This window comes from Coregonus clupeaformis, chromosome 3 (assembly GCF_020615455.1).
Source record: "Coregonus clupeaformis isolate EN_2021a chromosome 3, ASM2061545v1, whole genome shotgun sequence".
In the NCBI taxonomy this organism is placed as follows: Eukaryota; Metazoa; Chordata; class Actinopteri; order Salmoniformes; family Salmonidae; genus Coregonus; species Coregonus clupeaformis.
Window position 1 is genome coordinate 40,047,651 of NC_059194.1, and position 24,177 is coordinate 40,071,827.

Here is a 24,177-nt window from a genome sequence, read left to right on the forward strand (position 1 = left end):
CTGTTACCTTGTTTCTTCCCATTTAGCTGTCTCTGATTTGCTTCCCATTTGTTCTCTCTCTCTCTCTCTCTCTCTCTGTCTCTGTCTCTGTCTCTCTCTCCACTCTCTCTCTCTCTCTCTCTCTCCACTCTCTCTCTCTCTCTCTCTCACCCTGGGGCAGTTCAGTGATATCCACATATAGATGAGACTGAGACATGACTCTGTAGTAACACGAAGACACCCTGTAGTACCTTGTTATGTAACCAACTCAATACACAATCAGTTGTTCTGCTGTGCTGCATCGATGAAACACTTTCAAACGCTCTCGATCGTCAATAATGGCTTGGGCATTAGGTATGTTTGAATTGTAGAACATTGGTATTGAATTGTAGAGAATTTGTATTTTGGGAGGTGTTGGGTTGGTGAACTAAACCCAGACAACCCACTCAACCACGGTAACGTTCTTACACAGTGAAATAACGTTCTCTCCTCCTTTCTCTCTCCCCCTCCGTCCCTCCATCCTTCCTCTCCTCCGTCAGTTGGCCCTGTACGTGCTGTCGTTCCTTGAGCCCAAGGACCTGCTGCAGGCCGCTCAGACGTGTCGTTACTGGAGGATCCTGGCTGAAGACAACCTCCTCTGGAGGGAGAAGTGCCGGGAGGAGGGTCAGTCTAGACGCACTTAGCCAATAGGAATCACTGAAACAGTATACAGGCTTGACAGGCACAAGTACTGGCCAAAAGGAAGATGCTGAAGCAGTTTAAAACCACGATTGACACCAGCATTGGCCAATATGATCAATCTTGACCAATGGTCAGACTAGATTGATAACGGCATGAGCAAACGGTAGATATTCTGCTTTCTCACGCAGTCTCGGACTGACACTACCCCTCTCCTCTCATCTCTTCACAAGCAGGCATTGATGAGCCTCTATCCTTCAAGAAGAGGAAAATCACCAAGCCAGGCTTCAGCCGCAGCCCCTGGAAATGTGCCTACATCAGGCAGCATAGGATAGATACCAACTGGAGGAGAGGAGACCTCCGATCACCCAAGGTAGACATTTTGCCTTTGCTTCCTCTTATTCTCAACATTTTATATCACCTAGATTATTTTATTTGCGTTGATCATTAGCCCACAGTATTTATTTCTGCTGCAGTTGTCAACTTTGGAGTTGATGGTTTTGTATAAACCTCAGAATCTAAAACCTTTCTTCGTTTCATATTAGATGGTTTCATTATGTTTTAAAACACTGCCTTGAGATGGATTTTATATAAAGAGCCTTTAAATTAGAACAGGCGTCCAAGTCGATAAGGCTCTTATATTTTGGGTTTTATTGAAAGCCATAGGTGGGTCTGTTCTCAAACTCTCCTAGAGAAGATTTTGGTAATGGCATTTCTTATAGATATGTCATTTTTTTATGGCAGTTCTTCTCTAGGGCACAACATGACCTCAATTCTACCTCTACATCAAACTGCTGCTAATGTTCTGAGCCCCATCTGTTTCTAGCCCGTTTCGCCCTATCTCCTGTTTTAAGAGTTTAAATTGAGCTAGCAAGGGAGAGTGATCTTCCTAATATGCCTCGTATGGCTTATTTTGCTAATTTCAAAACGCCCACAGGTCCTTTAGTGACTGTAGAAGGAATGGCTGATGTAACCGTGGTTACCGCACTTGCTCTTCACACTCCCCTGTGTCCGTCTTTAACGTTCTGTTATTCGCCTAGTCGGCAGTTCTGTGACCCCGTACCTGTCAGCTGAGCTTACACACAAACAAACAAAGTATTTTTGAACGGGGTTCTCCCTACACCTGCAAAGCGCCGTCGTGACATTTACCTCAAGTCCCCTCAGTCTTTGTCTGGAGAAATACAGCCTTGTCATTGTTCCTGTTTGGTTCTTGACATTTTCTCCCCTCCCTCCCTCCCTCCCTCCCTCCCTCCCTCCCTCCCTCCCTCCCTCCCTCTTCCCTTTCTCTCCCCTCCCTCCCTCCCTCTCTCCTCTCCCTCTCTCCCTCCCTCCCTCCCTCTTCCCTTTCTCTCCTCTCCCTCCCTCTCATCCCTATCTCTCTCTCTCTATCCTTCCCTCCCTCCTCTCATCTCCTCTCCATCCTCTCTAGGTGCTTAAGGGTCATGACGACCATGTCATCACCTGCCTCCAGTTCTGCGGTAATCGCATCGTCAGCGGCTCTGATGACAACTCGCTCAAGGTCTGGTCGGCTGTCACAGGAAAGGTAAGAGACAGTCACTCGTCCCTTGCTCTCCAACCCCCATATTCAAACTAGTCCAAACCTGTTTGACTACAGATGTAGGAAATCGCCATTTTCTCAGTTGTAGACTGGTACGGTACTGGTATGTAGATTCTGGAGATAATGAATAGGAGGTTAAAAAGTGATGAAGTGTCTCTTTAAGCCTTATTTTCAAGTCTCATTGGTTGTTCCATCTCATCTCAGTGTTCTGTTGTATGCGTACACATAGTAATGGAGGGTGATTGCTCCATCCTATTCTGAAGGAACTCATTACAGCTCATGTGTTTTTCATTTCCGTCTCATTGATCAGTAATGAAGCATGTTAGCAGGAAGTCAATCCACATGTTATGGCAGTTCTTTAAATTACTTAGCGTGTCTTCACTCAATACCTCAGATTCATGATCAAGGGTTTGTATTGATTTTTGCATTTAAGGTTTAGTCAATGTATAGGCTACAGTATACTGCATACTGTAGATTTGACACCAACGATAGCTCTACCTCCGATACCGCTTGATGCCGATTCACCCCCAATATCTCCCCGAGGCCCTGACCAGATTGCAATTGATTAGTGACATCATTCAACATTGGCACGTAACACCACCTGTCCTGCAATACTGCAGCATATTGTCTGGAATCCATTTTGTTCTCTCTTCCTCCTCTTGCGTTTAGGGTCTGTCCCAAATGGCACCCTATTCTCTATGTAGTGCACTACTTTTGACCAGACACCTATGGGCCCTGGTCAAAAGTAGTGCGCTACATAGGGGATAGGGTGCCATTTGAGATTCAGCCTTAGCCATTTTGCAGAGAGCCAGTGAAAGGTCTGTGTCCTCAGACAGGCGAGGGAGGTGCTGTTAGTATTCATGACTGGGACTGATGCGATGACACGGATCTTGTATTGCTGGTATTGATGGTCTGCTAAAATGGGGGCGTTGGTGTGGGCCTCGCTGAGAGAGGGAGAGCAAGAGGAATGGAGGTAGGGAGGCTCAGGGAGTATTGTCAATCACACCCCGTCGTCTCCCCTCTTCCCTGGTCTTCGCAGACTCCATTTTCACTGGAGCTCTTAATGAAAATTCTCCTTTAGGACACAGCTCTCTCGCTTTTTGAAGTGCAAGGAGCACGGCTAAGGGAAGGAACAAAAAGGTTCAGATGTTGTTCTATCCTTGCATACAAAATTACAAAGACACTCTGAGTGTGTCAGTGGTGCCCAGGTGCATGGAACACTGAAACACTGAAAAAACAAAGCTGCATCGTGTCTCATAGCAGAAAAGCTTCCTCTCTTTGATTGCATTGGGCACTCAGCCAAGCGGTGATTATACAGTGTTGATCTCTCACAGCGTTGTGCTGATGTGAACAGATCAGTACCAAGGTCATCTGATAGGGAAGCCATGCGGATTGTCTCTCTTCCCACCACCACCATTGGGGTAATGTCCATCCGGATGACATGTAACTCTCAGGTTAATGCTGCAGTGACTCACTCACACCATGCTGTGAAGACAGAGGTCAGAACAGGTGTGTGCGTGATTAGTCATCATCACCCAGCAGGCTGGCCCGAGGCCTTTCTGTTCCCATGTCCCACGATGCACCTGGGCTGGATCCACAAACACCGCCCCCACCCCTCCCTCCTGTCGTGTGGTTGGTTGCCTTTTATGCCCCAACCAGCTGGTCCTGTGCCAGATTTGTTCATTTCGTTATGACAGTCGAGGTCAGAGCTGTAGAAAGGTGAGCTGATCCTAAATCAGTTTGGAAGAATGTAGAGACCACCTTCGCCTGGCCAGATTAGTTAGTTTGCTCTTGATGGTTGAGGTCAAGACTGAAGCAGTGTGAGCTGATCCTAGATCAGTTGTTAAAACCCCTGGTGGATAGATCTCATCTTCGTTGCAAGAAGAGAAAAATCTTCCAGATGTCCTTTATATTCTCTCTCTCTCTCTCTAAATTATTCTCTCTCTCTAAATTATTCTCTCTGCAGTAGTTAGTCTCTCCATTGGATGCCTGCCCTTATATTCACCATCAATCATCTCTCGCCGTGACAAGCCAGGCTTGTTTTGACCTGACCCCTGGATGCCCCCGGCCAGGGAATAGTCCAGTGCTGCTACTGCATTCTTCTTCCTGATCCTGCTTCTGTTTCCACAGCAAATAGCCAAAATGGCTGCCAGACAGGACTGTAGCTTCTCTCTTTTTCTCTCTCCTCTTTCTCTTTCTGTCTTTCTTTACAGAGTGTCTGACCTTTGGTTGTGGGTGTTCATATTTGTTCGGGCCAGCATGCGTGTGTGTGTTCGTGTGTGTGTGTTCGTGTGTTTGCATGTGTGTGTGTGTTTGTGTGTTTGCGTGTGTGTGTGTGTGCGTGTGTGTGTGTGTGTTTGTTCGTGTGTGTGTGTGTTTGTGTGTGTGTTCGTGTGTTTGTGTGTGTGTGTGTTCGTGTGTTTGCGTGTGTGTGCGTGCGCGTGTGTGTGTTCGCTCGTGTGTTTCCTCTCCTTCTATCTTGGCGTTCCACTCCAAGTCCCAGCTTAAGTGGTGTAAACCTCCAGCCTCACAAGAGCTCAGGGAAGCCTATTCCCACCCAGCTTTCAGCAGCTAACACCCAGACTAAGGACTTCTTCACCACTGGATCGATAGGAGATAGAGAGAAACCCACGTTTGAAAATTGACCTTGAAAGACATGCATTACAGTCTCCAAATAAGTTTTCGCTCTGAAGTATTTTTTCTTTTCTTTTTTTACTGGGATATTACAGAGAGAAAATGTTGACTCCCTCTTTAGACTAGCCTTCATGTCCGTCTGAAGCCTCTATCTCCAGTCTCCACACATCTCCTATTTACTGTATTTTTTAGTTCTGTTGTCCTTCATCTGCGGCCCACAAGGTTTCGGTCGGACGCTCTCTCTGTTTGGTTTGGGGACGTTTTTACTTTGAGAAAGATAAGCTGGCACAGACAGGAATGTCACAACCGGAGTGCTTTGAATTCCTCCGTCCCAAACAGAATGTGCTATCTGAATATGGCTTCATCATCCCAGCAACTTGATTCAGTGATTAGACCAAGCATGTGTCCAAATATAGATATTACGTATATAGTTCACTACTTTTGACCAGGGCCCATAGCAGCGAGGGTTCTGTCCCTGACCGGTAGAGACAGAGTAGTCAAGTGAATGAAATGTTATTCTAAACATGTTCTAATGTACAGAACAAACTCAGTGTAAAGCTTAATGTTTATAACTAATGTTATGAACCTCTATCCCTTTTATGGCATGTTCAGTCCCCGAGTTGCATTTTTCAAATAGCACCTGGCATTGATACGTCACTTGGAACAAAATGGAACAAGACACGTGTTTGGTGTTGTAATGTCTCCATAGATTTTCCCTGTTAGGCATGGCTCTCATGTACAACGTATCCCTTCCAACAACATTTACCATTTCATTTCCATCATACGTCATATCAGAATTTCTTCAGATCAGATAATGGATCTTCCACTGTAGTGGAATTTAGCCTTTCATGTCGCCAATGAAAGATTCCATAATTATCTAAGACTAGGATTGGTATTCTTGTCCATTAGATACCAGAGGGTTTTCTCTCTCACTCTGTCAGTACTATGATACAGTATGGGAGTGAATCAAGACATGATTGCACCAGCAGATTACTCTACAAACGCTTTCTTGACTTATCTCCTTGACAGACTGGTCTGCATCCCAAATGACATTCTATGCTCTTTTATAGTGCACTGCTTTTGACCAGGGCCCAAAGCCCACTTTAAAGGGTATAGGGTGCCATTTGGGAAGCAACAACCTGGATTTCCGCATTGCTCAGCGGTTAAGTAAGATAACAGGAAGAAATTGGAGTCCTGTTAAAACCGTTGCTTTGAGACTGAAGAAGAGGAGGCTAGAAACCAGAGTGCCGTGAAATGATGGTCTGGGCTTAGAGGGAGAGCATCTTCGGTTTGGCTTCGTTGTTGAGGCGAATTTTTTTACATATTTGCATTTAGCTTGCAACAGCCCCAGACTTTAAATTGACCGTAAGTTTTCCTCAGAGTCTGTGTGTCTTCAGTAGCCTAGCGACCAGATGTGTTGTGGAATATGGTGCTGGCTGCTGAGTCCATCCATCTGAGGAATGCACCTTTGTCTTTGCTGTCCTTCGCTTTCAATGAGAGCTGTCATGGTTCGATCTACACACACAGTACACGCGCCCTCTGTGGTGAGGCACCCAGTGCTTCAAAGGCTGTCTGTCTGCGCACTAGAGCAGTGAAAGTCCTTGTGCCCGTCAACAAACAACTCAGCTGCCTGTCACACACACACACACTCCGCTGCCTGTCAGGCTGATCTAAAATGGTAGACAGACAGACAGCCTGGCAGCCAGGCAGATTCCCACTATCACAGAGAGGAAAGGCATCTTCTGTTATGCCAGATGCTACACACACACACACACACACACTCTCACTCGCAAGCTGTGTACACACACACACACACTCACTTGCTAGCTGTGTATTCCTGGTTCACCTTCACCTCCGTTAATAACATGGGAAGCTCCAGACATTTCAGATTGCTTATTGAGTGAATGCCCCATAATGAGGACATTGATCTCATTGTATATGAGAACGGAATGTATTGAGGAACTAAAGCGACACATTTTATGTTTATTTGATTGAAATCTGAATTGATTGTTCAGGTTGGGTCATTTCTCATCTTTGTAGACAGTATGTTTTGACGATGTTATTATGTTCACACTAATCGGCGTATCCGGACCTGGCATGTCACCACTAGCTAGGTGTGGAATCACAGCTGAGAGCGTGACTAACATGGATCAACACCAGGTCTCTGTGTGTGAGTGAGTGACACATGGTTAATCACCGGGTCTGTGTTGACCGTCAAACTTCTGTGAGGCTGTTTCGTCAAATCAGAAGACCCAGGAATGCATGCAGAAGTCTTACCACGTTTGGTTTACACCCTTCTCCTGTGTGTCACGAGCCCATTTGCACAGTGCTGGGAAAACCCTTGTTCTCTCGCTTTATTCACTATATCTCTCCCTCGTTGTCCTTGAAAGGCCCTCTCTCTTTTTCACGTTTTCCCTCCCTCTACTGCTCCCTCCCCTCCCTCCCTCTACTGCTCCATCCCTCCCTCCCTCCTTCCCTCCCCTCCCTCCCCTCCTCCCTCCCTCCCTCCCTCCCTCCCTCCCGCTCTCTTTACCTCTGAGTCATAATGAGATCTTGGGTAACCACCAGGTCTGTTCAAATGCAGGCGGCAGTAAGAAAAACACCTCTACACAAACATTCCTCTCCAACATATAGGCTCCATACATCTGATATCTGCTGGACTGTGAGCTCTGTCTGATAAACACAATAAATCCTGCAGTCCGGCCGAGTCTGAGTTTCCCGTTAATGATGTCTAGCCTAGGCTAAGTGGCCATCTTGTTATTTTGCACTGTGCAGCTTCCTTGTAGCCTTGTAATGGCCCCTGTTTGTTTATCACCCGGGGCTAGCTGGCTAGCTTTTTACCCTCAGTTAGCATCACCTGTCTGTTGGCATCCTCCCTTAGTCAGTCAGGCGACCTGGTTTTGTCAGTTTGTTTTGTTTTCTGAGGAAGTACTGGAAATTATGCATTCTGGGAAAGGTGATTATTTGACCCTTTTTTTCGGGATCCCGCTCATCCCTCTTGGGTTGACAGATGGAACTGGCCTAGAGCGAGGCATTATGGGAAGGTCCATGGTCTCCGGGATCTTTGGGACGGCCCTACCTCATTGAAGTTGACATTTTAAATGTTTAAGTTAAGGGCTAAGATTAAGTTTAGGTAAGGCTTATGGTTAGGGTATGGTTTAGGGTAGGGATGTCCCAAGGATACCCGAATAGCACTGACCATTATGGGAAGGAGACAACTGTCAGCAGTCGCAGTAGAAGAACAAAACGGTCTCCCCAATTGAAAGATAACTGTGGGGAGAAGCCATACAGGGTACTTTTCCAACATTTTAACACCAAGGATCAAAGGATTCAGGAAGGAAGTGTAATGCAAAAATAGAGCACTTGATCAAACCTTGGTGTCTTCAAACCAGCCCCTAACAGGCCCTCGAGGAGAATACCTAATCTTCCTCTGAGACGCAGAGAGCTGCGTCTTTCATATTTGTTCCACACAGGCAGCCTCTTCATTTTCAGGGCTCCTTCTCTCCTTGACTCTGAGTAGGCTGTAATCACCAGAGAGCAGCAGAGAAAGCTTCCACATTCTTGGAACCCGAATGTCAGAACCCTGGGCTTGTTTTGCCTGGGACTCCATCACCCTGGTAACACAGACTTGCTGTGTGTGGAGTACTTTGACTCAGTACTGTGTTTTGATATGATGCAGTCAAAAATATGTATACATATAATATTAATCTCATTCAATGCATTCATGGCCGTGACCTGGTGCTATGTTGACAATTGACTGAACAACATGCCAAAAAACTCATCTGTTATTTCCCCATTTATTTATTTGACCATTTACTGTAGTTGACAGTCATTGTTAGTTGGTGACCAACTCGCTCAGTCGTAGTAGAAGCTTTCATCTCATTATATCCTGCTGGAACCAGTACTAATTGCCTCCCCTACTCCTCTTCCCACAATATAACTGTCATGAAGCTGAGTGAATGGAGGACTGACTGCAGTTAAAGATGGATAAAATAAGGAACTTGTGACATTGGAGAGAAAAAGTTATGTCCCAAAGTTAATGAAGCATCCCTGTTTATCATAGGAGAGCGAGAGAGATTGATGGAGAGAATAACTGAGATGACGGGAGAGGGAGAGTGAAAGAGAGAGAGAGAGACTGCAGTTACACCCTACTCAATCACTCACTCACCGCAATAAAACCCCTGCCCCCGCTTTGCCTTGATACTCGCTGGCCACTCACCACTTTATCAGCTTCAGTCAGGAGGTCAAATGTTTTACACCCTCCGCGACACGTCCCGGCACGGATCATAACGCAGCCGGAACAGACTGGTTCCTCCGGTTTACCATCCCATCCCGCCATCCCAAAAAATCCAATTAAATTCGAGGGATAATTACATTTAGGGGAATAATAGCTATGGAGGCCGTCACAAATTGAATAGAATAGATTGGAAAGATTTCTATAATCGCTGTACTCTAATCAATAGCTAATCTAGCTGTGCAAATTAGGAAGAATGGGTCCCTTTTTTTTTATGGACGCTTTGTCGCCACCTGTACTCCAGACCTGGGTTCAAATACTATTTGAAATCTTTCAAATACTTAAAGCGGTTGCTCGAGTCAGCCTGGAGTGTCAGATGGGCGGGTTTTGCACTTTTCCGGCTATTGTGTTGGTTACATTGCACCAGGCAAGCTCAATAAAGCCCAGATAAAGTATCTGAAATGATTTCAAATAGTATTTGAACCCCAGGACTGTCATCTTCTTGAAACAACAGAAGAAAATGGCTCCTAATTCAACTGTAGATAAGTATAAAGCAATTCCATAAGACTGAGGAAAGGTCAAAATGATAAATTTTATCCCCCCTGTGCTGCAGTTACATATGGATTAACTTGACTAGAGGTTTTTAAGAAAGGTCAGATCAATTTAAATTCACTCTGTTGTACCTTCTGAATGGAAGGTGAACTCGGCCTGATATCCTGTGTTCAACTGGACTTTCATCAAATCATCTGATGGTCAATCTCAAACTTGAGTAAAATGATTTTCTTAAATTTCTTCAAAACTCTAACGATATACATGGACTGAGGTGATGTTTTGGACTTATAAAAAGAGCAAAGTATGTCAAACTTGTTTGAAATTGATTTATATAATTACATGTTAAGGGGGGAAACGCACCATGTCCACCACCAATGTGTAGCACCCATCTATATGAATATCTCATAGTATGGAGTATGCAGAATGAGCTGTGTTTTCTGTTTGTCATTGTGAAGTATCTAGACTGAGGTATCTTCTCTCTCTTGTCTCTCTGCAGTGTCTGAGGACGTTGGTGGGCCACACGGGGGGCGTGTGGTCGTCCCAGATGAGGGACAACATCATCATCAGCGGCTCCACCGACCGGACGCTCAAGGTCTGGAACGCAGAGACGGGAGAATGTATCCACACCCTGTACGGGCATACCTCAACGGTGCGCTGTATGCACCTGCACGAGAAAAGGTATGTACTTAGTGACTGTTTACCAAACAGGTTCTTATCTTTCAAATGGACCAGTAGTTATCCTATTCAAGTTGAGAAACATACTGTATTCTATTCCTGGTAACAAAAGCCCATGTATTATCGAGACAACCATACTGTACCCAGGCAGTAAAAAACACATCGGTGGAACACCACAACATGAAAATGTGTCTCATGAAGTGTACTTAAGGTCTCATAGTGACTGAATAGAATCAAAGTGGCCGTCTAAGTGAGCCGCCTGTCACTCCTCTCTAGTGCTCTTTCTGCTTCGAGGCCGATGACGTTTTGTGTAACATTTGATTACTCACTCAGCGGAAGTGAAGGGCCTCTGGCGGCTACAGGGCTTGACAGTGGAAGAACGGTGATTTCCATCTTTGTCAGTACTGATTGCCGGAAGCCATTTTGTAACTTATGGAGTACGCATTCCAATGCTTTATGAACCAGTTTTTCCGCCTCTCTCCGTGCCGGAGGGTTTGCAGGTTATGTACGAACATGACTATGGCGACACTCAAAGGTGTTCTTTGTGTCTTTGCTGTTCTGCTTTCATCAACTGTCGTTATGGGAATGAGGGCTAGAGGTCAACCTATTGAATTTACTATTTTTGCGAGATCAGTAACATGAGGGATACGTGTCTTCAAGGCCCTTGGCAAAAACACCATTTACGTTTGTCAAGATTCCCATCAAAGCTGTCACACCAACTGGGTCGTAAACATTGTCAATCGAAAAGCAATTGCCTTGATGTTTTGTTCAAGACCTATATGAATCCAATCTCACCAATAGATTTGAGCCGTTAACACTCAGTCTGTATTCTCTTGTCCACCTATAACTGAAGCTATAGTGGACAGACATTGAGCCAGCCAGCTAGCTAGCTTTAGATTTGATAAAGTCCTGTGAGAATAGACTAGTGTTTCAATGTTAATGTCTCTTCAATCCGTCTCATCTTTCCTCTCCCAGGGTGGTGAGTGGTTCTCGTGACGCCACGCTGCGTGTGTGGGACATCGAGACGGGCCAGTGTTTACACGTCCTCATGGGCCACGTGGCGGCGGTTCGCTGCGTCCAGTACGACGGCCGCAGGGTGGTCAGCGGGGCCTACGACTTCATGGTCAAGGTCTGGGACCCCGAGACTGAGACCTGCCTCCACACGCTGCAGGGCCACACCAACAGAGTCTACTCACTACAGGTAGGGGTCTATGCACACGGGCTGTCTCATACCCACACAGTCATATTTATACACTCTCACTAACACTCCTACACACCACAGAGTCTATAATTGCATTAACATCTAAAGATTTGTATAGTGACTTCATAGTTCTATTGGGCTTTAAACCACGTATTTAAACTGTTTATTTGAATTGTGCAAAATCAACCCCGTACTCCTGAGTGGCGCAGTGGTCTAAGGCACTGCATCGCAGTGCTAACTGTGCCACTAGATCCTGGTTCGAATCCAGGTTCTGTCGCAGCCGGCCGCGACCGGGAGACTCATGGGCGGCGCACAATTGGCCCAGCGTCGTCCAGGGTAGGGGAGGGAATGGCCGGCAGGGATGTAGCTCCGTTGATAGAGCATGGCGTTTGCAACGCCAGGGTTGTGGGTTCGATTCCCACGGGGGGCCAGTATAAAAAAATATGTATTCACTAACTGTAAGTCGCTCTGGATAAGAGCGTCTGCTAAATGACTAAAATGTAAATGTAAAATGTTCTCATCAAAGAGCACCCCGCCCCAACTATTTTTACATTCCTTTTATGTCCTGCTATTTGGAAGCCCTCTAGGAATAAAACACAAAACGAATCAATTTAACACGCCTCAAATCAAATCCCTTTATATATCCACTGTACAGTTAGGTGTAAATGATAATAACAGTGTACAGCAGGGTCTCATCTGGTTCATACAGAGTCTAACGCTTCCATAAAACAAGAAAGATAGACCTCGGAGGACTTAGAGAACCGAAAGCCCTTTTAAAACAGTGTTGGCAGTTGGTGCGTTGAACCGCCATTCCACAATATGATAAGGTGGTTGCCATGTGAACCAAACTGTCTGGAAAAGAGCCACAACAAAATAGTCCCTCTGTGTGTTGTATCCAAGGCAGCAGAGCAGCAGAACGATGAGTTTTTCTCAACTCCTTTTCTTTCTACGTTGCAGTAACGTTATATAAACAGACAATTGGTGTGAGTCAGGGTCATACACACACACAACAGTAGTAGTGTTAAAAGGTTAATGGATTCCTCTGCCTCGTGTCCTCGAAGATGTCCCCTCCCTTCACGTCGCTCTCTAATAATAAATAAATAATATGCCATTTTAGTATGGGTGGTCCCGGGGATCGAACCCACTACCCTGGCGTTACAAGCGCCATGCTCTACCAATTGAGCTACAGAGGACATCTCTCTGTGATGACAGAGCAGTTTAGAGCCACAGCCATCACCTTCAGAGAGAGAGGTTGCATCCCAAATGGCACCCTAGTCCCTTTGTAGTGCACTGCTTTGGACCAGGGTCAAAAGTAGTTCATCTAGATAGGGAATAGGGTACCATTTGGGACCTATCCACAGCGAGAGAGAGAGAGATAGAGAACGGTTTACTGTTCAGATGGAAAGATGCCCTCCCCTCTATCCACTATATGTGACGCTGACTTTGAAAAAGCTGTACAAATCAATACAATTTATTAGATCTAATGAATTCGTGTGATATTATATGAATACTAATGAACTGATTTCATTATATCTAATAGAATATTATCTAGAAAAGCCTTATTTGACTCTGTTTCAATTGGATTCAATGGATTCATCCGATCTGAATTCCTATGTAGATTCATTATTTTATACTAAATGTTATTGTAATATATAACTGGATCCTCCTTTTTCCTCCGTCGTTCGGTTTGCTCTTTGGGCTCTATCCCAGGGTACTCCAAAGCCTCTCTGATAACTGCTGATGTAAAAAGGGCTTTATGAGTGCATTTGATTGATTTGATTCCAAACCATACTAGAATAGAAATGACTGGAATCCTATGGTGTCAAACTGAATTTGTCGTAACATGACTGGATCGTCCTTCCACCCCTCCAGTTTGATGGGATCCACGTGGTGAGTGGTAGCCTGGACACGTCTATCCGGGTGTGGGATGTGGAGACGGGTAACTGCATCCACACTCTGACAGGTCATCAGTCCCTCACCAGTGGCATGGAGCTCAAAGACAACATCCTGGTCTCGGGCAATGCCGACTCCACCGTCAAGATCTGGGACATCAAGACGGGACAGTGCCTGCAGACGTTGCAAGGTGAGTCTTAGTCCTTCCCACAGACAGGCACACATAGTGCCTGCAGACGTTGCAAGGCAAGTCTGTCGCTGGGTCGTTGGAACAGGGTTGTATTCATTAAGGAACACTGAAGTAAAACGCTTTGCAACGGAAAGCGAAAACAGATGTTGCTCATTGGACAAGTTCAGGTAGTCCCTCCCTGTTTCAGCCCATTTTCTTTTGTTCGGTGGCTTGTAAAACAACCATGTCTGATTGCACTTTCTTGACTCTCAAAACAGCTTTACGTAGTATGGCGAGAAACTCCCTTCAACCACCACCATCTACCACAGACAACTCTGCTACCTCCTTTTATCTGTAAGGAAAATGTCTGGAATTGGCCAATTTTGGACCCCAGTGAAAGGCTGTTGCTCAGAGATATTCACTCAATGATGTGCTTGGCTGTGCATGGCCAAACTGAGCCAACACATTGTGGGCCAGCCAGCCACTCTAGATAGGGATCATTTCCCTGGCTCTGGATGTTTGTGTAACAGTTCCCTCTCAGCCATTACCACTAAGTACTGTTACCTTGAATGGGGAGAAATGGAGAATTCCTTACTGAGCATCTGCACTGTTTCTCCCCAAATGGCCTTATTAGTGAACTACAAACCCAACTATTCCCATGGAACTACAACTCACACGTGCCCCCTCCCCTTGGAACAAAGGGAATAGATATGGCCCTGTTTTAGGATGAGAGAGAAGAGGGGAGGATGTGAGAGGAGGGATGATGAAAGGATAGAAGGGTGGATGGGGGTGATACACTGCATATGGATGAGAGAGGAGGAGGAGGAGGGGGGAGGGGGATGATGAAAGGGGGATGGGGTCCTGTCTTGTTGGGGAGCCTGGCCTGTGAGGGACATGACAAGGGGGCGTGACACTCTGCAAAGGGGGCATGGTGGGGGTGCAGGGATTATGTAGGTCATGTAATTGGGTCAATGCGCAATTTCTGCCATTCATTCATTAGGGCATTTAGATAAGACAATAGCCTAACAACAGGCAACTCACAGGCAGCCACAGATGAGGTACTTAAACTGAGAGGATAGGTAACGATGTAGCCAGCTGCTTTGTTGTGGAAATGATATGGGTGGGGGAGAGAGAGAGAGAGATGTGGGGGTTTGGCTGGGTACATTGTCAAATCTTTGTGAGAAAGGCACAGTGCAAAATGCCCAGCCCTTTGAACCCGCTAGAGACAGACGAAGGGAGAGGATAGGGGTTTACACTGCTGGCTGGCACTGGGGCGCTGTTCAGATGAGATATTTGTTGTTAGTTGTAAATTATTTTCCATTGGTAGGCTAATGAACACAATTCCTAGTGTACTTCATACAATGAATCATTTTGAATTGATAATGAGCACATTTCATTGTATTGTGTAGTTATCATATTTGACATTTCATCCTAATTAGTATTCACTAGTTAGAGTTTTGTGGAATAACTGCTAGAAGGTATTTAATGTTGCCAGTCACATCTTTGAAACTGTGATTCTGTGTTTGTTTTAATAGTGTAAATAGATCCAATGTGGGGTTTTATCTCCATATCCTTAGGGAATATTAGTCATTCCCACAGACAAACACACATACAGGAGCATCTCGTCAAAAGAGGAGGCAACAGCCGCAGACACCACAATCTGCACACCGAATGGGTGTTGCTGCCAGCTGCCACACTCACCACACACACACACACCGCTACAGTGCCAGTCAGCAGCAGAGCCAATCAGCAGCTGTAGATGGTGACAGCTCTAAGCCCTGGGCTTCTCTCCTCTACTACCCCAGGCTTTTCCATGGCAGACGAGGCCAGGCCAAGGCAGGGTGTCTTATTCCCCTGCCTTAACACACTCCAGAAATAAGCAGTATAGTGTTTTACCATCTCTATTATGGCTAGTTTTCTGCCCAGTTTCAGAGCCAGGTTTTGGCTGTGTGTCTTTACGTTACTGTATGGCAACAGTTCACGTCACAGACGGTGGGCTGTGGAGGTCTTCAACCAATGATCTCACAACCGTGTCAGATTCTTTCGATCAAGCCTTTTCTCTTGATTGTTTTCCTTTTTTCCCCTCACTCGTTGAATCCATCTTTCTGCCTCTCTCTACATTCTTAAAGGGATATTACGGGATTTTGGCAACGAGGCCCTTTATCTACTTCCCCAGAGTCGGATGAACTCGTGGATACCATTTTTATGTCTGTGTTCAATATGAAGGAAGTTAGAGGTAGTTTCGCGACCCAGTGCTAACTAGCGTTAGCACAATTGATGGAAGTCTATGGGTATCTGCTAGCATGCTAGCTGATACCCATAGGCTTCCATTAATCGCGCTAAAGCTAGTTAGCGACTTCCTTCAGAGAGATAAACATGGTATCCATGAGTTCATCTCTCTGGGGAAGTAGATATTGCCCAAATCCCGAAGTATCCATTTAAAGGGACACTACAGTGAAAATGGAAACGAGCTATTTATCTCTTTCACACATTCACTCACTCTTCTCCTCCTCTTTCTCTCTCCCCCTCTCTACCACCAGGTCCCCACAAGCACCAGAGCGCCGTGACGTGCCTGCAGTTCAACAAGAACTTTGTCATCACCAGCTCGGACGACGGCACGGTGAAGCTGTGGGACCTGAAGACGGGCGAGTTCATTCGTAACCTGGTGACCCTGGAGAGCGGCGGCAGCGGTGGGGTGGTGTGGCGTATCCGGGCCTCCAACACCAAGCTGGTGTGTGCCGTGGGAAGCCGCAACGGCACCGAAGAGACAAAACTACTGGTGCTAGACTTTGACGTGGACATGAAGTGAGAGGAGAGGAGGGGAAATGGTCGAGAGAGGGGAAAGTGAGGAGAGGGGAGGAGGGAGATGGGGTAAAGGGGGACGAGGAGGAGATGGGTCATCATCGAGGGTGAAAGTGCCCTAAAACTCTTCACTCCCACGCTCGGAAACACCCCCCGCCCCACCCTACCCTCAACACCACCACTACCACCGCCCCTCCCCCTCCATACCTGTCCCCTCCCCACGTCGGTGGCCGTTTCTGACAAAGCCACAGTCGCCCACCCCACCGGCCAGCCCCAGCATCCATACTTATTACCCCTCCCACCTTAAGGGGGTGGAGTCAGAATCAGAAGGGGTGGGGTGAAAATGGGTGTGGCTTGGAACAGGGGTGTGGCTCGCCGGCACCTCTGCAGTAGGCCGGGAGGAAGAGGAAGAAGAGGGGGAGGAACTGACTCGTCCACTAAAGGAGGAAGAGAAGAAAAACAGGAACTCTTGAAGAAATAACTCTGTGGCTATAGGGGCAGCTCCTTCACAACAAACAGAGACTTGTTCACTCAAGCCTGACACAAGCATTTGTTCAGATGTATAAAGATATATTATTTTTTATCCCCCACATAAAGTGCGAACCGACTATTTAATAGAAAAACAACACTGTATACAGTTACACAAGGCAAATTAAGTGAATTGGAATAAAGTTTTTATGAGAACACACAGGCACACAATATTAGCTAAGAAAGGAGGTTCTTGTCGTCAGGGAGAGAATGAGAGAAACCCCATGCCAAGAATCTGATTGGTCCCCAAACCAGGTATGAGCCTATAACATCAGGCCCTATATCCTGTTCTGTTTGTTCCATTCTTATTGTTCTTCAGTCTTTTAGTTCCAGGGTTTGATTTCTTCACAAAACACGTAGGAGCACACATACAACTGTGAATTTGCGTTCCTTTTGTAGCTATGTTCGTTCAATCAGTTCAAATAAAATTATTTTCGTTGTTTGTTTTGGTTGCCTATTGGCAACAAGTCCCAGTATTAACCTGTTCCACTCACTCCTTTTCTTTCGTTATCTCACCACGTTTTATTTTCTGTTTGGGTTGTTCTTTACATTTTTCTTTTCTTTATAGCTGAAGTCTGGAGATGTTAAGTCTCCAGATTTAGACATTATGCTGTCCTTTGTTTTTCAACGCGTCTGGCTGGGTTGGTTCTTCAATGCTGGTTCTTACGTGGGGGGGAAAGGTTGGGGTTCTCTTCTCGGAGCTCTTCGTGTGGAATAGTGTCCCCCCTCCCTCCCAGTACTGTTTTCCCAGTGGGTAAACTGTATTTATGCTGCTAGATAAAAAGGAAATAAAGATGGAACTTTTACTTGCTGTGACGTTTTAGTCCCAGACTAAATTCCAAAATTGACTCTTCTAATGTTTTAAACAGAGACGACACACAAAAGAGAGAGAGAAACATGACAATGAATAACAACCAAGGTTTTGTTTTTGCCACTGAAACTTGAGCCAAACATGCCTCAACGAGGCTGAGAGGAGAGTGTGTTGGACAAAGAAGGGTTTGCCTGCGTAGAGGAAATGATGGGATGTAACGTACGTGTGTTGTGTGTGTGTGTGATAAGTGTGTGTGCGCGTGTGTATGTTTTTGGGCAAATTGTTAACACATTCCTTGGGACAAAGCTCTTTCAGCCTGTTCTGTGGGGAACTGTCTAGATGCTGTGTGGACTGGCAAAGAAAAAAATAAAATAGCAAATGTTTTTTTTTTTTTTTTTTTTTATGAGTATGAAAGAAAGAACTGTCCATTATCCATATGTGATTGTTGTTTCCATTCAAATGTTTGAAGCAACATTGATGACCGGGCACCAACTGACACAAAAGCAAACTGACAACAAATACAGTAGAAGGCAGGAGAGTCTTAGTGTTATGAATGGCATGTTACTTGTTACAGTCAAACTGTTCAGAGCTAGCTAGCTAGTTCTCTTAGCAGTTAGCAGTCTAATGGTTTGTGAATGGAAAACGTACCTACAGGCAACCTGGCTTCAAGTGAACAGAACAGAACATTATAGCCAAAACGATTAGTTAAACTCAATCTCCCAAGAAAGGAGTCACACACAACTCAAGCAGAACTGTGAAAGTGGTATAACACTGTATATTAAAAAAGAAAACAATCTTGTTCTTTCTCCTCTCTCATTTATTTTTCATCTGTTTTAATTTATGATCTGGTTTGAGAAATCAGATACCGCAGGTGTTTTTATTTTTTCAGTTCATTCATGTAACTGCCTGGCAAAAAGAAAAGACAGAGAAAAAAAACCTTAAAGGGATTGTGTATTTGTTTGATTCAACTTAGAATTTTTATTTTCTTATAACTTAAGTGCAATAAAATGTGGGTTTTTTCAATTTTCATTTCAAGCATTTCAGTTGTCTGTTTGTCACTGTGTTATGTGTTCAATAAAGCCTCTTCGGTTTGTTACGTTACTGAGGGGAATACTTTCAAATACTTTGTCTTCAGCGCACGTTTCAGCACACACACTTTCGCATCGCAAGTTAAAGCGGTAACCACGATAACATGTAAGAGATTAAGTTTAAGATTACTAGCATGGTGAACAAATGAGGTTCCCGGTACTGGAGTCACAGTTAAGTAGTGTGCTGGTGCTTGGTTCTTCTACACGCCAGTGTTCCTTGTGGTGTTGGAAGTCTCGTTTCCATAGTATTTACACTACCGTTCAAAAGTTTGGGGTCACTTAGAAATGTCCTTGTTTTCGAAAGAAAAACAATGTTTTTTGTCCGTTAAAATAACATCAAATTGATCAGAAATACAGTGTAGACGGCTATTGTAGCTGGAAACGGCTGATTTTTAATGAAATATCTACATAGGCGTACAGAGGCCCATTATCAGCAACCATCAGTCCTGTGTTCCAATGGCACGTTGTGTTTGCTAATCAAAGTTGATCATTTTAAAAGGCTAATTGATCATTAGAAAACCCTTTTGCAATTATGTTAGCACAGCTGAAAACTGTTGTGCTGATTAAAGAAGCAATAAAACTGGCCTTCTTGAGACTAGTTGAGTATCTGGAGCATCAGCAATTGTAGGTTCGATTACAAATAACTTTCTTCTGAAACCCGTCAGTCTATTCTTGTTCTGAGAAATGAAGGCTATTCCATGCGAGAAATTGCCAAGAAACTGAAGATCTCGTACAACGCTGTGTACTACTCCCTTCACAGAACAGCGCAAACTGGCTCTAACCAGAATAGAAAGAGGAGTGGGAGGCCCCGGTGCACAACTGAGCTAGTTGAGAATCAGACGCCTCACAGGTCCTCAACTGGCAGCTTCATTAAATAGTACCCGCAAAACACCAGTCTCAACGTCAACAGTGAAGAGGCGACTCCGGGATGCTGACCTTCTAGGCAGTTGCAAAGAAAAAGCCATATCTCAGACTGGCAAATAAAAATAAAAGATTAAGATGGGCAGTCTAAGATATGGCTTTTTCTTTGCAACTCTGCCTAGAAGGTCAGCATCCCGGAGTCACCTCTTCACTGTTCACTGTGGGGATGTTTTTCAGCCGCAGGGACTGGGAGACTAATCAGGATCGAGGGAAAGATGAACGGAGCAAAGTACAGAGATATCCTTGAGGAAAACCTGCTCCAGAGCACTCAGGACCTCAGACTGGGGCGAAGGTTCACCTTCTAACAGGACAACGACCCTAAGCATACAGCCAAGACAACGCAGGAGTGGCTTGGGGACAAGTCTTAATGGCCTTGAGTAGCCCAGCCAGAGCCCGGACTTGAACCCGATCGAACATCTCTTGAGAGACCTGAAAATGGCTGTGCAACGAGAAACTCCCCAAATACAGGTGTGCCAAGCTTGTAGCGTCATACCCAAGAAGACTTGAGGCTGTAATCGCTGCCAAAGGTGCTTCAACAAAGTACTGAGTAAAGGGTCTGAATACTTATGTAAATGTGATATTTCAGTTTTGTATTTTTAATAAATGTGCAAAAATTTCCCAAAACCTGTTTTTGCTTTGTCATTATGGAGTATTGTGTGTAGATTGATGAGGGGGGGTAATAAATGTAATCCATTTAACAATAAGGCTGTAACGTAACAAAATGTGGAAAAAGTCAAGGGGTATGAATACTTTCCGAATGCACTGTATGTGCCTGCACTGTTGAAATCCATAGTGTTTTGTATATTCAGACAACTTCCAGTTTAAGGTTGTGGTTTCTTATCTGCCTGTTGCCTAGTGATAGCTCCTTTCCTTGTTCAGGCTGCAGTATAAAAGGCTCTCTCTGAATATAAAAAGGCATGAAGACAGGTAAAGTATCCCCTCTTGTTGACAAGTTTATCCCTTCATGCCTATTCCATCTGAGACTGCAGTCATTGTGATGCAAACACGCTGTGGTTGTAGTTGTGATTTAAAAAAAAGAATGGAATGATTTGGGTTTAGGGGGAAAAATAGATGCACTCTTATATGCCCGAGTACAATTTTGTGAGATTTAGTGATATTTCCTGTTAGGAATCGGTAAAGGTTCTTGTAATGTTTGGATGCTTAAAAGTTTCAAATCTATAAAGACGAGACAACAATTTCTAGTTATAAGACCGGAAACCGCACTGGAACAAGTTTCAAACATTCTACACTAATTTTAATGACAGAATATATATAAAGGTAATAATAAGCAAGGAAAAGTAATTCTGAAAAATGCTCCCTGCAGGTACATTTCAACCAATGGAAGTAGCGGCCCACAGGTTTCTGAGTGGATAGCAAAGACACGGTAGCCTCATTACAAGACACTGATGTAGATCCACAGCCACTCTTTTAATGCACTTCATTTTGGGACGTGATGAATCGGCTCTATTCCTTCAAGTTATTAGCTATTAATCTACTTTATACCCCTCCCCCTCCTTTCTCCTACCTTCAGGCATGATTAATTTCTCTGCCTTGTAATTCACTCTGCAAATATGCATTGCAGCCAGTGCCCATTGATGGATGTATCCTATTTCCATTGACTCACACAAAACCTAGCCTGGCGTGCTAGCCAAGGGTGGTAAAATAAGCAGGAGAGACCAATCTGCATCCCAATGGCACCCTATTCCCTTTACAGTGTACTAATTTTGACCAGGGCCCATAGGTCTCTGCAGGGAATTGGGTGCATTTGGGACGCATCCCTAGCTAGGGGTGATAAAATAAGAGAGCGATGGGGCTGGAAAGGTTTGGTGGGAAGTTAGGGGGAAGGGTGCAACTGTTTTACAGTGATATAGATGGGTTTTGATGGGGGGATCTGTGTTTGTAGGGTGGAGGAGTGGGAAAAAGATGAAGGGTTTAACGTAAAGGAGTTTGGATGAAGGGGGATCCGTCTCCTCCCTATCCTTCCTCTCTCCTCCTTATATTTCCTCTCTCCTCCCTATCCTCCCTCTCTCCTGCCTATCCTTCCTCTCTCCTCCCTCTCTCCTCCCTATCCTCCCTCTCTCTCTCTCCTCCCTATCCTTCCTCTCTCCTCCCTATCCTCCCTCTCTCCTCCCTATCCTCCCTCTCTCCTCACTATCCTTCCTCTCTCCTCCCTATCCTCCCTCTCTCCTCCCTATCCTCCCTCTTTCCTCCCTATCCTTCCTCTCTCCTCCCTCTCTCCTCCCTCTTCTCCCTCTCTCCTCCCTCTCTCCTCCCTATCCTTCCTCTCGCCTCCCTATCCTCCCTCTCTCCTCCCTATCCTCCCTCTCTCCTCCCTCCTCCCTATCCTTCCTCTCTCCTCCCTATCCTCCCTCTCTCCTCCCTATCCTTCCTCTCTCCTCCCTCTCTTTTCCCTATCCTCCCTCTCTTTTCCCTATCCTCCCTCTCTCCTCCCTATCCTTCCTCTCGCCTCCCTATCCTCCCTCTCTCCTCCCTCTTCTCCCTCTCTCCTCCCTCTCTCCTCCCTATCCTTCCTCTCGCCTCCCTATCCTCCCTCTCTCCTCCCTATCCTCCCTCTCTCCTCCCTCCTCCCTATCCTTCCTCTCTCCTCCCTATCCTCCCTCTCTCCTCCCTATCCTTCCTCTCTCCTCCCTCTCTTTTCCCTATCCTCCCTCTCTTTTCCCTATCCTCCCTCTCTCCTCCCTATCCTTCCTCTCTCCTCCCTATCCTTCCTCTCTCCTCCCTATCCTCCCTCTTTCCTCTCTATCCTCCCTCTCTCCTCCCTATCCTCCCTCTCTCCTCCCTCTCTCCTCCCTCTCTCCTCCCTATCCTTCCTCTCTCCTCCCTATCCTTCCTCTCTCCTCCCTCTCTTTTCCCTATCCTCCCCCTCTCCTCCCTCTCTTTTCCCTATCCTCCCCCTCTCCTCCCTATCCTTCCTCTCTCCTCCCTATCCTCCCTCTCTTCTCCCTCTCTCCTTCCTCTCTCCTCCCTATCCTTCCTCTCTCCTCCCTCTCTCCTCCCTATCCTCCCTCTCTCCTCCCTATCCTTCCTCTCTCCTCCCTATCCTTCCTCTATCCTCCCTCTCCTCCCTCTCTCCTCCCTCTCTCCTCCCTATCCTCCCTCTCTCCTCCCTATCCTTCCTCCCTCTCTCCTCCCTCTCTCCTCCCTCTCCTCCCTCTCTCCTCCCTATCCTTCCTCTCTCCTCCCTATCCTCCCTCTCTCCTCCCTATCCTTCCTCTATCCTCCCTCTCTCCTCCCTCTCCTCCCTCTCTCCTCCCTATCCTTCCTCTCTCCTCCCTCTCTCCTCCCTCTCCTCCCTCTCCTTCCTCTCTCCTCCCTATCCTTCCTCTCTCCTCCCTCTCTTTTCCCTATCCTCCCCCTCTCCTCCCTATCCTTCCTCTCTCCTCCCTATCCTTCCTCTCTCCTCCCTATCCTCCCTCTCTTCTCCCTCTCTCCTTCCTCTCTCCTCCCTATCCTTCCTCTCTCCTCCCTCTCTTTTCCCTATCCTCCCTCTCTCCTCCCTATCCTCCCTCTCTCCTCCCTATCCTTCCTCTATCCTCCCTCTCACCTCCCTCTCCTCCCTCTCTCCTCCCTATCCTTCCTCTCTCCTCCCTATCCTTCCTCTCGCCTCCCTCTCTTTTCCCTATCCTCCCCCTCTCCTCCCTATCCTTCCTCTCTCCTCCCTATCCTCCCTCTCTTCTCCCTCTCTCCTCCCTATCCTTCCTCTCTCCTCCCTATCCTTCCTCTCTCCTCCCTCTCTTTTCCCTATCCTCCCTCTCTCCTCCCTATCCTTCCTCTATCCACCCTCTCACCTCCCTCTCACCTCCCTCTCCTCCCTCTCTCCTCCCTCTCCTTCTCTCTCCTCCCTATCCTCCCTCTCTCCGCCCTCTCTCCTCCCTATCCTCCCTCTCTCCGCCCTCTCCTCCCTCTCTCCGCCTTCTGTCCTCCCTCTCTCCTCCCTATCCTCCCTCTCATCCCTTTGTTCAGTAATCCTGCCCTGCAGTGATGGTTCTCACACTAGTGTACTAGTGCCAGGAGATGCTCAAAGCCAGCTGGCCAGCGCTAGGCTAGGCTAACGCTACGCTACACAGATCAGTACCTAGCCTCCACCTAAGGGGCTCCGCTATACTTATTATACACAGTCAGGGGAGACCCCAATGGGGGTTGGGTATCTTTCCTTAGTGGGGAAAATGCTAATGCTAACTAGCGGAGCTCCATGAAGTGAACATGATGTAGTTCCACTGAGAGCCATTTAGACAGGAATAAATAGAAGAGAACCTTATGGCCCGGATTCCTTTGGGAGCTGATGTGCTAGTCGTTCATCTTGTCACCTAGGGTGGCCCTATGGAGACTAGTTTTGAATGAACACAACACACACACTGAGGCTGACGTGAGGGTAATCGGCACCAAACACTCCCTTGTGACTGTGAAACCAGAGGTGTGTGTTTGTTTGACTG

General features: G+C 46.1%; 1 protein-coding gene across 7 annotated transcripts in view; it reads left to right on the forward strand.

The window, feature by feature from the left end:
- The window catches only part of fbxw7 (F-box and WD repeat domain containing 7), a 113,878-nt gene extending 95,063 nt beyond the window's left edge, over window positions 1–18,815 (forward strand). For 4 of the 7 annotated variants that reach the window (XM_045208510.1, XM_045208489.1, XM_045208503.1 and 1 more), the window contains exons 5-11: window positions 519–642; window positions 891–1,030; window positions 2,087–2,200; window positions 10,132–10,313; window positions 11,286–11,511; window positions 13,384–13,594; window positions 16,114–18,815. In XM_045208510.1, the coding sequence (XP_045064445.1) occupies window positions 519–642; window positions 891–1,030; window positions 2,087–2,200; window positions 10,132–10,313; window positions 11,286–11,511; window positions 13,384–13,594; window positions 16,114–16,382 (1,266 nt within the window). In that variant the 3' untranslated portion in view covers window positions 16,383–18,815. The remainder of the gene's footprint in view (window positions 1–518; window positions 643–890; window positions 1,031–2,086; window positions 2,201–10,131; window positions 10,314–11,285; window positions 11,512–13,383; window positions 13,595–16,113) is intronic. The other 3 variants (XM_045208494.1, XM_045208505.1, XM_045208514.1) reach the window with 1 other exon arrangement.
- Window positions 18,816–24,177: the final 5,362 nt, after the last annotated feature.